This window comes from Somniosus microcephalus, chromosome 9, assembly GCF_052327205.1.
Source record: "Somniosus microcephalus isolate GS21.2 chromosome 9, FLI_Smic_1.0, whole genome shotgun sequence".
Lineage (NCBI taxonomy): Eukaryota > Metazoa > Chordata > Chondrichthyes > Squaliformes > Somniosidae > Somniosus > Somniosus microcephalus.
Window position 1 is genome coordinate 229,834,046 of NC_140995.1, and position 12,951 is coordinate 229,846,996.

The 12,951-nt window shown below is 53.9% G+C and overlaps 1 protein-coding gene across 2 annotated transcripts in view; it reads right to left on the reverse strand.

Moving 5' to 3' along the window:
- Positions 1-2,283: 2,283 nt before the first annotated feature.
- The window catches only part of sde2 (SDE2 telomere maintenance homolog (S. pombe)), a 48,039-nt gene continuing 37,371 nt past the window's right edge, over positions 2,284-12,951 (reverse strand). For both annotated transcript variants that reach the window (XM_085997979.1, XM_085997980.1), the window contains exon 7: positions 2,284-2,597. In XM_085997979.1, the coding sequence (XP_085854105.1) occupies positions 2,382-2,597 (216 nt within the window). In that variant the 3' untranslated portion in view covers positions 2,284-2,381. The remainder of the gene's footprint in view (positions 2,598-12,951) is intronic.

Sequence of the window (12,951 nt, forward strand, 5' to 3'; positions counted from 1 at the left end):
GAACAGAGTAGATAGCTCCAGTGTGGAGCTAGCACTGGGAACAGAGTAGATAGCTCCAGGGTGAAGCTAGCACTGGGAAATGAGATAGCTCCAGTGTGGAGCTAGCACTGGCACGATGGATCAAACAGCCTCCCACTGTACCAGAATTTCTAGAATTCTAATTTTGATGACTCTAAGAGAGCTGGGTGGGGGACCTAAGGGATAAAGCTCTAAAAATCTGACGCAGGTACTAGAGTATCAGGAGTTTGTAATAAATGGATGTCTGGATGCTGAAACTTTCCTTCACACCACTGAATTTCTGGCAATGATATTTTCTAGTAAACACTTGCATTTACATCTCCCCTGAAGTGCAGTCACTGCTGCAATGTGGGGAAGCCCAGCAGCCAATTTGCGGAGAGCGAGGAACCACAAACAGTAACACACCAATCATCCCAACAACTTCATCGAAGACACTTTCGCATTACAGATGCGCAGCTCTCCCTGGTGCAGGGCAATCCTAGGTATAAATGGCCCCGCTCTGTATAAATGAGACACGTGTCTCAGGAACTGGTGCATCAGCAACCGCCCGTGACTCCACTATAAAACCCGCTTTCGTTCCGTAACCACCTGGGGAAGCATTCCCTCTGTCTCCTGGAGCCCCCAGTAAAACAGCAGGGTAAAAGTGCCTCAGTTGGTGGGATAAACACAGGACAGTTTGCTAAGGCACAGCCCGTGAATACCTGCAGCGAGACTGGTTTCTGAAGCACCGATACCTTTATGATCAAAGTGCTTCCCAAAGAGGTGCGAAGTGCCAATCAACACGATCCTTAATCACATTTGAGCCTCTCTAACGCAGCTCCCAAATATGGTCTCCCTGCAGTAGTTTAAGTGTAGCGAGTTAACCAACTTTGTAATTCTATGATTCATTTAGCACAATAATCACACTGTAATGAGATTAACTTTCTACAGGGCAGCTTTATTATAGGCCACTCCCTCCCCACTGCTGCAAATGTTCATCTTCCACCTCATTTAATGTACAAAAAGAGACGTTACAAATTTTCCTGAGTTCCATGTCCATTTACTCCATTATTTTTCTGTGTTTGGGGGGGGGGGGGGGGGGGGTGCAGCCAGATGATTGGTCCGTCACCACACTCAAGTAGCTGATAGTACACAGGGGAGCTTCTCAATGCTGGGCCAGATAGAACCATTCTACCAGTTAGCAGGGCTATCTAGAACCGGGCCAGATAGGACCATCCTACCAGTTAGCAGGGATACCTGGAACCGGGCCAGATAGGACCATCCTACCAGTTAGCAGGGATACCTGGAACCGGGCCAGATAGGACCATCCTACCAGTTAGCAGGGATACCTGGAACCGGGCCAGATAGGACCATCCTACCAGTTAGCAGGGATACCTGGATTGAGTCAGATAGGACATCCTACCAGTTAGCAGGGCTATCTGGATTGGGTCAGATAGGACACCCTACCAATTAGCAGGGCTATCTGGAACAGGTCAGATAGAACATCCTACCAGTTAGCAGGGCTATCTGGAACAGGTCAGATAGAACATCCTACCAGTTAGCAGGGCTATCTGGAACGGGTCAGATAGGACCATCCTACCAATTAGGTCAGTGGCCTGCAGGGCTGTCTGGAGCCGAGTGGGATGAATCCCAGCCTCCAGTTACGATTCTTGTGTGGGGACCCACCAATGAACCAGTCCTGGAGTACAGAGCACCTGGCTGGTCATACAGAGTGGGGGCGGTGGGGAAGTAAGGTACACTGGAGAGTAGCTGGCTCTTGTGAGACCATTAAACAATCAATGGAGCAGCCAAAGTCTGTGGGACTGCAACCCACCAAGGAATGAATGGTGACTGGCACCCACAGAACCATAACCCACCTTGGAGTCAATGGAGCGGCAGAGATGGGGAGGGAAGAAAATTAAGAAAAATAAACTCTCTGCTTCTATTTTTCCAGCACTTATAAAACAAATTAAAAGACAACCCATACAGTCTTAATCCACGGCTTTCACCCGACTCCAGCTCCAAACACTGCTCACAGTCAACATCAAGGTACAGATTTCAGAGAGCCTAAAGTTGTGTGGATCGGCTCAAAAGGATGGGCGATGCATTGACGAGGGCTTCGAACAACCACTTACTGACTGTCCAACACACTGAGCTGGTGAAGCTGTTGTCAACACGGTCATCCATGAAATCACAGTTCTCATGATTGAGAGTAGTTAAGAAGCCCAGGAGATTCTGAGTGCCTGGACATTTACTTATCTAAAAGGACTTTGGTGAGAAAATAAATCTGATTCTTCTTTCTTTAATCATTTAATCAGAGCACCTCAACAGGAAGATAAAAAATCTTTTTAAAAAAAAATCGATTTGTCTCTTGTCTCTCTCTCTCATTTCTTCTTCCCTTTGGCTGGTTTGGCAAACAGCACCGGGTCAATTTGTTCCTTGGACAGTCCTTTCACAGAGAAAAGCCTCGCTGCACGCTCCTGTAAGGTGCCCCCGCATTTTAACCCGAGCGCCATCAGTTCACTCTTGAGTCTGGCCAGTCCTAAACTTTCAAGCTCCTCCACAGAGTTGAGCGCCATCCAATTCTTCAGTGAAGGCTCCTGGGGAAAAAAATAAAGCACCATTCAGTCAGTCACTAAAACCTACGGAGAGGGTCGAGGGAAGAGAGATCACTCGCCATGCCTGAAAGAACTCCGAATGATAGCAGAGTCTATATTATCAGGAGCGGAAAGGACAGGCAACACTCCTTATTTTGTACTGGGGTTAATGTCATCACAAGTGCAAACAACAGCAACTCATCCACACTGAGCCAGCACCATTAGGAATTGTGGAGTAACAACAGCTCCCCTGAAGACGGTGTATTCAAGGAACTATTCCGCCACGTAGACCAGGAAGGTCCCAAGTTCAATCCCGCGTCTGCACCGAGTCAGCTGACTTCAACGGCCAGATAATCTGTTTTAGTGATGTTGGTTGAGAGATGAATATTGGCCGGGACACCGGGGAGAACTCCCCTGCTCTTCTTCAAAATAGTGCTGTGGGATCTTTTATGTCCACCTCAATTCAATTCAATTCAATTTTATTTGCCATATGTAACTAGTACTAGTACAAGTACAATGGAATGCTTACTCCCCGTTGGGACACGTCAGCTATTCTTACAGCACCGTGTTCAGACCTGAGCGGACAGATGGGATCTTGATTGAACGTCTCATCCGAAAGACGGCACCTCTGACAGCGCAGCACTGGAGAGTGAGCCTGGATTTTTTTGCTCAAGTTTCTGGAGTGGGGCTTGAACCCACGACCTTCTGACCCAAGAGGAGAGAGTGCTACCACACTGAGCCACGGCTGACATGATGGGGGTTAATACTATCACAAGCGGAAAGAGCTGTAACTCATCGGCACTGAGCCATCAATCCAGCTGCCTGCAATGTTTCCAGACAGGTTTCTGCTACAGTCACTGGAGCAGAGTCCAGTTGGCACCAGGTGCCGTGCATCTCTCCATACAGGTGGAAGAACGTTAGAATAACACACAGCAGCTCCCCTGGTGGATCAGTGAATTTACTCAGGGAATGGGTGAGCGCGCAGCGTCTGGGGTGAGTTAGCCGACTTCAGCTGGCGGGGGCGGGGGCGAACTACAATTTGCCCCAGGGGTCAGATATTGGAAAAAATCAGGGGAATCCTGCTCCCCATCATTAGCTCGCAGCCCCTGCAGTTGTTGTGAAGGTTCACACACGTCAGTAATTGCTACTTGAGTGCTGCTGCCTTGTGCTCGCAGAACCATATACCAGCAAGGAGTCAACAGGCAGGGACGCCAGAGGAGAAACTGGGCGACAAAAAAAGCATGACTGTAAGCTCCCAACTAGCTGGCCCCCACGACAGGGGAAAATTTCTGGTCCAGCTACTTTTTGGAGCAGTTTCTGCAGGCATCAAAATGTTACTGCTGAATTCTACACAGCAGAAACCAGGCGAGAGCTTTCCACTAACCTTGAAGTGTGGACCACCACCTTGTGGGGAATCTGAGAATAAACTCTCCAAGCACTACTGGTTGCCCATGTCCCACCAACACAACAACTTGCATTTATACAACAGGATATAGAGGCACTGGAGAAGGGGCAAAAAAGATTTAAAAGGAAGATACCAGAACTGAGAGGTTATATCAGTCAGGAAAGGGTGAACAGGCTGGGTCTCTTTTCTCTTGAAAAGGCTGAGGGGTGACCGAATAGAGGTCTTCAAAATTCTGAAAGGTTTTGATAGAGTGGATACAGAGAGAGTGTTTCCACTTGTGGGGAAGAGCATAACTCGAGGCCATCAATATAAGATAGTCACCAAGAATCAAATAGGGAATTCAGGAGAAGCTTCTTTACCCAGAGAGTGGTGAGAATGTGGAACTCGCTACCACAGGGAGTGGTTGAGGCGAGTAGTATAGATGCATTTAAGAGGAGGCTAGATAAGCATATGAGGGAGAAGGGAATAGAGGGTCATGCTGATAGAGTTAGATGGGGAAAGACGGGAGGAGGCTCGAGTGGAGAATAAACGCCGGCACGGACTGGTTGGGCCGAATGGCCTGTTTCTGTGTTGTATACCCGATGTAAAAACCTTTAACATAGAACACTACATCCCAAGGCGCTTCGCAGAGGCGTAATCAGAAAAATGGATACAAAAAGAAAATACTGCAGAAAAATGGATGTCCGGCTAACAAAGGAGATATTAGGAGGGGGTGATCAAAAGTTTGGCTGAAGAGGTGGGTTGTAAGGAGTGTCTTATGGCGGAGTGGGAGGTGGAAAGGTTTAGGGAGGGAACATCAAAGTGTAGGGTCTAGTCAGCTGATGGCATGGCCTCCAATGATAGGCCAGAGTCAGTGGAACTGGGGGTTCGGGTGGGGGTTGTAGGGATAGAGACGGTTACAGAGATAAGGAGGGGAGGTCATGAAGGGATATAAATACGAGGATAAGAATTTTAAATTTGAGCCATTGGGGAACCGGGAGCCAACGTAGGTCAGTGACGACAGGGGTGCTGGGCAAGTGGGACTCGGCGTGGGATAGGATACAGGTAGCAGAATTTTGATTGAGCTGAAGTTTATGAAGGGTAGAGGATGGAAGACCAACCAGGAGAGCACTGGAAGAGTCAACTCTAGAGGTGACAAAGGCATGGATGAGGCAAGGGCGCGCGAGCGGGGGCAAGGGCGCGCGAGCGGGGGCAAGGGCGCGCGAGCGGGGGCAAGGGCGCGCGAGCGGAGGCAAGGGCGTGCGAGCGGAGGCAAGGGCGCGTGAGCGGAGGCAAGGGCGCGCGAGCGGAGGCAAGGGCGCGCGAGCGGAGGCAAGGGCGCGTGAGCGGAGGCAAGGGCGTGCGAGCGGAGGCAAGGGCGTGCGAGCGGAGGCAAGGGCGTGTGAGCGGAGGCAAGGGCGTGTGAGCGGAGGCAAGGGCGTGTGAGCGGAGGCAAGGGCGTGTGAGCGGAGGCAAGGGCGCGTGAGCGGAGGCAAGGGCGCGTGAGCGGAGGTAAGGGCAGAAGTGGGCAATGTTACAGTGGTGGGTGTAGGTGCTCTTTGTGATGGAGGGGCTGTGCAGTTAAATAGTATGCCAAGGTTGCGAACACACTGGTTCAGCGAGGGACAGTGGCCGGGGAGGAGGATGGAATCGGTGGCGAGGGGATGGAGTTTGTAGCAGGGCTTGAAGACGATGGTTTCAGCGTTCCCAGTGTTTAGCAAGATGAAATTGTTCCATCCAAGCTTGGATATTGGACATCCAGTCTGAGAGCACAGGGGCAGTGAAGGGGTCGAGGGAGGTGGTGGAGAGGTAGAGTTGGGTGTCATCAGCATACATGTGGAAGCTAACCCCATGTCTGAGGACGATGTCAAGAGGCAGCATGCACCTTTATGTACATAGAATCTACAACACAGCAAAAGGCCATTCGGCCCAACTGGTCTATACCTGGTTTGTACTCCACGAGCCTCTCCCAGTCTAATGACCTCTTCCTACGATGCTCCCGTATCCCTCTATTCCCTTCTCCCTCATGTATGCATCAAACCTCCCCTTAAATGCATTAATACTCCACGTGGCAGTGAATTCCAGATTCTCACCACTCTCTCTGTGAAGAAATTCTTTATAGAAACATAGAAGATAGGAGCAGGAGTAGGCCATTCGGCCCCTCGAGCCTGCTCTGCCATTCAATGAGATCATGGCTGATCATCCAAATTCAGTGCCCTGTCCCTGCCTTCTCTCCATATCCCTTGATCCCTTTAGCCTTAAGAAATATATCTAACTCCTTCTTGAATATATTTAATGAATTGGCCTCAACTGCCTTCGGTGGTAGAGAATTCCACAGGTTCACCACTCAATTCAATTCAATTCAAATCGCTTTATTGGCATGACAAGGTACATCTTATGTTGCCAAAGCATCGAAAAACATTCATGGTTGTACACAAAAATACAGATCTATCCATACAGTGTATAAACAGATATATCCCTGAGTGTATAAATATACATTCATATAATTTGTATATACTCTTTTCTTATATTTAGTGGTTGTCCCTCTGTTTATGGCAAGCTGTAACATAGTGTGCCGCTAAGGTTACACAATTTCTCTCTTCCCCTAGTAGGTATGGGAGTTTTTGGTCATCATTCAAATTTCTGAATTCCGGGCATATTTTTGTGAATTTTGGGTAGAAATTCTCCCTTATGCCCTGATATTTTCTACAACCTGTGAGGAAGTGCATCTCTGTCTCCACCACTCCCTGACTGCAGTGAGAGCATATCCTGTCCTCTCTTGGTAGCCGGGTCTGCCTGGGTGAAGAAATTCCTCCTCATCTCTGTCCTAAATGGCTTACCACTTATCCTTAGACTGTGACCCCTGGTTCTGGACTCCCTGGTCATCGGGAACATCCTTCCTGCATCTAGTCTGTCCAGTCCTGTCAGAATTTTATAAGTTTCAATGAGGTCCCCTCTCATTCTTCTGAACTCCAGTGAGTATAAGCCCAATCGACACAATCTCTCCTCATACGTCATTCCTGCCATCCCAGGTATCAGCCTGGTGAATCTTCGCTGCACTCCCTCCATGGCAAGAACATCCATCCTCAGGTAAGGCGACCAAAACTGCACACAATACTCAAGATGTGGTCTCACCAAGGCCCTGTACAACTGCAGCAAGACATCCTCGTTCTTGTACTCAAACCCTCTCGCTACGAAGGCCAACATACCACTTGCCTTCTTAACCACCTGCTGCACCTGCATGCTTACCTTCAGCGACTGGTGCACAAGGACACCCAGGTCTCGTTGCACTTCCCCTTCTCCCAATCTATTGCCATTCAGATAATAATCTGCCTTCCTGTTTTTGACACCAAAGTGGATAACCTCGCATTTATCCACGTTATATTGCATCTGCCCAATCACCCAACCTGTCCAAATCATACTGGAGTTTCTCGGCATCCTCCTCACAGCACACACGCCCACCCAGCTTTGTGTCGTCTGCAAACTTGGAGATATTACATCTAGTTCCCTCATCTAGATCATTAATATATATTGTGAATAGCTGGGGTCCTAGGACCGATCCCTGCGGTACCCCACTAGTCACTGCCTACCACTCGGAAAAAGACCCGTTTATTCCAACTCTTTGCTTTCTGTCTGTTCTCTATCCAAGTCAATACCTTGCCCCCAATCCCATGTGCCTTAACTTTACACGCTATTGATCTGTTAGTGACTCCCTTATATTTGCACCGTCTTGTTCTGGATTCACTCAAGTGGAAATGATTTCTCCACCTCCACCCCATCAAACCCGTTCATTAAAGACCTTTTCTTTTCTAGAGAAGAGAGCTGCAGCCTGCTCAATCTTTCCTCTAAGTTTCCTGAAAAAATGGAGGGAGCTAAGGATAAATCTTTGGAGGCAAAGGTGTGGGGGTGTGAAGAGAAGCCATTTCTGGAGATGCTCTGGCTACAATTGGACAGGTAAGAGTGGAACCAAGCGAGAACAGTCACATTGAGCTGGACAATGGTGGAGAGGATGGTGTGGCCAACTGTGTCAAAAGCTGCAGAGAGATTGAGATGGGATAATGCACCATGGGCAGTGAATGACATTCGTGACTTTGGTTCAGGTCAATTCGGTGCTGTGGCAGGAGTGCAGTCCTGATTGACGAGATTCAAATCGAGCTGCAGGAGAGGGGCACGGATTTGAGATGTGACAACTTGTTCATGGACTTGGAAGAGCAAAGGCAGGTGGCAGATAAGATGGTGGTTTACAAGGAGAGAGGGGCCAAGGGGGGTGTTGATGATGGCAATTTGGATAGAGAGGGTGGCAGTAACCAAGGAGAGGGAACCATTTACAATATTGCTGTACAAATTCTCAACCTTGCTTTCAAATCTCTCCCTAGACTCTCACCATCCGTTTTAATCTTCACTCCTCTAATACTGGGCTCCCCCACCCCCTCCCTCCCCCCGCTCCTCTACACTGGCCGCCACCCCCCCCTCCTCTACAACGGGCCCCCCCCCCCCACACTCCTCTACACTGGCTCCCCCCCCCACACTCCTCTACACTGGCTCCCCCCCCCCCACACTCCTCTACACTGGCTCCCCCCCCCCCACACTCCTCTACACTGGCTCCCCCCCCCCCACACTCCTCTACACTGGCTCCCCCCCCCCCCCGACACTCCTCCACACTGCCCCCCCCCTCTACACTGGGCACACCCCCACACCCCCTCCCCCCGCTCCGCTACACTGCCCCCCCCCCACCGCTCCTCTACACTGTTTCCCCCCCCCCCCACTCCTCTACACTGGGTCCCCCCCCCCACTCCTCTACACTGGGTCCCCCCCCCCCACTCCTCTACACTGGCCCCCCCCCACTCCTCTACACTGGCCCCCCCCCCACTCCTCTACACTGTCCCCCCCCTCCTCTACACTGCCCCCCCCCCCACTCCTCTACACTGGCCCCCCCCCCAACCCCCTCCCTCCCCCCGCTCCTCTACACTGGCCGCCCCCCCCCCCCCGCTCCTCTACACCGGGCCCCCCCCCCCACACTCCTCTACACTGGCTCCCCCCCCCACACTCCTCTACACTGGCTCCCCCCCCCCACACTCCTCTACACTGGCTCCCCCCCCCCAACACTCCTCCACACTGGCTCCCCCCCCGCACTGCCCCCCCCCTCTACACTGGGCACCCCCCCCCGCTCCGCTACACTGCCCCCCCCGCTCCTCTACACTGTCCCCCCCCTCCTCTACACTGGCCCCCCCCTCCTCTACACTGGCCCCCCCCTCCTCTACACTGGCCCCCCCCTCCTCTACACTGGCCCCCCCCTCCTCTACACTGGCCCCCCCCTCCTCTACACTGGCCCCCCCCTCCTCTACACTGGCCCCCCCCCTCCTCTACACTGGCCCCCCCCTCCTCTACACTGGCCCCCCCCTCCTCTACACTGGCCCCCCCCCTCCTCTACACTGGCCCCCCCCTCCTCTACACTGGCCCCCCCCTCCTCTACACTGGCCCCCCCCTCCTCTACACTGGCCCCCCCCCTCCTCTACACTGGCCCCCCCCTCCTCTACACTGGCCCCCCCCTCCTCTACACTGGCCCCCCCCTCCTCTACACTGGCCCCCCCCTCCTCTACACTGGCCCCCCCCTCCTCTACACTGGCCCCCCCCTCCTCTACACTGGCCCCCCCCTCCTCTACACTGGCCCCCCCCCTCCTCTACACTGGCCCCCCCCTCCTCTACACTGGCCCCCCCCTCCTCTACACTGGCCCCCCCCTCCTCTACACTGGCCCCCCCCCTCCTCTACACTGGCCCCCCCCTCCTCTACACTGGCCCCCCCCCTCCTCTACACTGGCCCCCCCCTCCTCTACACTGGCCCCCCCCTCCTCTACACTGGCCCCCCCCTCCTCTACACTGGCCCCCCCCTCCTCTACACTGGCCCCCCCCTCCTCTACACTGGCCCCCCCCTCCTCTACACTGGCCCCCCCCTCCTCTACACTGGCCCCCCCCTCCTCTACACTGGCCCCCCCCTCCTCTACACTGGCCCCCCCCTCCTCTACACTGGCCCCCCCTCCTCTACACTGGCCCCCCCCTCCTCTACACTGGCCCCCCCTCCTCTACACTGGGCCCCCCCTCCTCTACACTGGCCCCCCCCTCCTCTACACTGGCCCCCCCCTCCTCTACACTGGCCCCCCCTCCTCTACACTGGCCCCCCCTCCTCTACACTGGCCCCCCCCTCCTCTACACTGGCCCCCCCCTCCTCTACACTGGCCCCCCCCTCCTCTACACTGGCCCCCCCCCTCCTCTACACTGGCCCCCCCCTCCTCTACACTGGCCCCCCCCTCCTCTACACTGGCCCCCCCCCTCCTCTACACTGGCCCCCCCTCCTCTACACTGGCCCCCCCCCCCTCTACACTGGCCCCCCCTCCTCTACACTGGCCCCCCCCTCCTCTACACTGGCCCCCCCTCCTCTACACTGGCCCCCCCCTCCTCTACACTGGCCCCCCCCTCCTCTACACTGGCCCCCCCCTCCTCTACACTGGCCCCCCCTCCTCTACACTGGCCCCCCCTCCTCTACACTGGCCCCCCCTCCTCTACACTGGCCCCCCCCTCCTCTACACTGGCCCCCCCTCCTCTACACTGGCCCCCCCCTCCTCTACACTGGCCCCCCCTCCTCTACACTGGCCCCCCCTCCTCTACACTGGCCCCCCCTCCTCTACACTGGCCCCCCCTCCTCTACACTGGCCCCCCCCTCCTCTACACTGGCCCCCCCCTCCTCTACACTGGCCCCCCCCTCCTCTACACTGGCCCCCCCCTCCTCTACACTGGCCCCCCCTCCTCTACACTGCCCCCCCCCTCCTCTACACTGCCCCCCCCCCTCCTCTACACTGGCCCCCCCCTCCTCCTCTACACTGGCCCCCCCCTCCTCTACACTGGCCCCCCACCTCCTCTACACTGCCCCCCACCTCCTCTACACTGCCCCCCCCTCCTCTACACTGGCGCCCCCCCTCCTCTACACTGCCCCCCCCCACTCCTCTACACTGGGCCCCCCCCCCCACTCCTCTACACTGGGCCCCCCCCCCAACTCCTCTACACTGGGCCCCCCCCCCCCACTCCTCTACACTGGGCCCCCCCCCAACTCCGGGCCCCCCCCCACTCCTCTACACTGGGCACCCCCCCTACTCCTCTACACTGGGGCCCCCCCCCCCACTCTCCTCTACACTGGCCCCCCCCCCCCACTCCGGGCCACCCCCCCCCCTCCTCTACACTGTCACCACCCCCCCCCCCACTCCTCTACACTGGCCCCCCCCCCCCCCAGCTGCTCTACACTGGCCACCCCACGCACACCCCCCGCTCCTCTACACTGGGCACCCCCCCTCCTCTACACTGTCACCACCCGCCCCCCCCCCCAGCTCCTCTACACTGGCCACCCCACGCACACCCCCCGCTCCTCTACACCGGGCACACCCTCCCCCCACACCCCTCCGCTCCTCTTCTACTCGTCTCCAGTCCACTATTAACATTTGCATGCTCAGTCACTACGCTCTTGCCTGGTTGTTTTGTCTCGACATCTTCACATTTTCAAAACCATTCCCTTTGGTCCCCCATCAATCTCATTTCTCGCTTGCCACACCCTGCTGGAGTCCGCTGCTGTCCTTCCAACTGTAAAGATATCTCCTAGCACATCAGGGTGCTTTTAGAAAGGCTAGTTGTTGTTATATTCCAATCCAAGACATACGATTCTGACCAGTTGCTAACATTGCTTGATGCAGACCTGTTTAGAAAGAAAACTGTACAAGCGTCCTAACACAGCAAGAAGCACCGAAGGCTGCCTGGTTGATATGACAACACTGCTTTGTGGAGTGGTAGGCACGATCCTGTGATGCCCTCCACAGTTGAATAATCTGCCAACACTCACTGTCTAGATTTACATATTAAGAATGAGCACTTAAAACGAGGTACATGTGTGGGACTGCAGCACAGGAGGAGATAACATCTTCAGAACAGAAAACGGATACAAAACACGTACTTATAACCTAATCACAGTCCTCTGCCACTCCACAGTCTCCCAGCAGAAAGTTTTTCAGTCATCTGATATGCTCTAGAGAAAACACCTAGCTCAGACTACAAACCTCCACACAGCGCTATGCACTCCCACTCCACAGTACAGGACCATATAGAGTGGGGTCACTACGTTTTGTCACTCTAGAATCATAAAATGGTTACAGCACAGAAGGAGCCCATTCGGCCCGTCGAGCCCTTGCTAGCTCTCTGCAAGAGCACTTCAGCTAGTCCCACTCCCCCGCCCTTTCCCTGTAGCCCTGCAAATTTATTTTCCTTCAGGTACTTATCCAATTCCCATTTGAAAGCCACGACTGAATCTGCCTCCACCGCCCTTTCAGGCAGTGCATTCCAGATCCTAACCACTCGCTGCGTAAAAAAGTTTCTCCTCCTGTCACCTTTGGTTCTTCTGCCAATCACCTTAAATCTGTGTCCTCTGGTTCTCGACCCTTCCGCCAATGGGAACAGTTTCTCTCTATCTACTCTGTCCAGACCCCTCATGATTTTGAACACCTCTATCAAATCTCCTCTCAACCTTCTCTGCTCGAAGGAGAACAACCCCAGCTTCTCCAGTCTATCCATGTAACTGAAGTCCCTCATCCCTGGAACCATTCTTGTAAATCTTTTCTGCACCCTCTCTAAGGCCTTCACATCCTTCCTAAAGTGCAGTGCCCAGAATTGGACACAATACTCCAGTTGAGGCCAAACCAGTGTTTTATAATGGTTCATCATAAGTTCCTTGCTTATGTACTCTATGCCACTATTTATAAAGCCCAAGATCCCGTATGCTTTTTTAACTGCTTTCTCAACCTGCCCTGCCACCTTCAACATAGAAACATAGAAGATAGGAGCAGGAGTAGGCCATTCGGCCCCTCGAGCCTGCTCCGCCATTCAATGCGATCATGGCTGATCATCCAAATTCAGTACCCTGTCCCTGCTTTCTCCCCA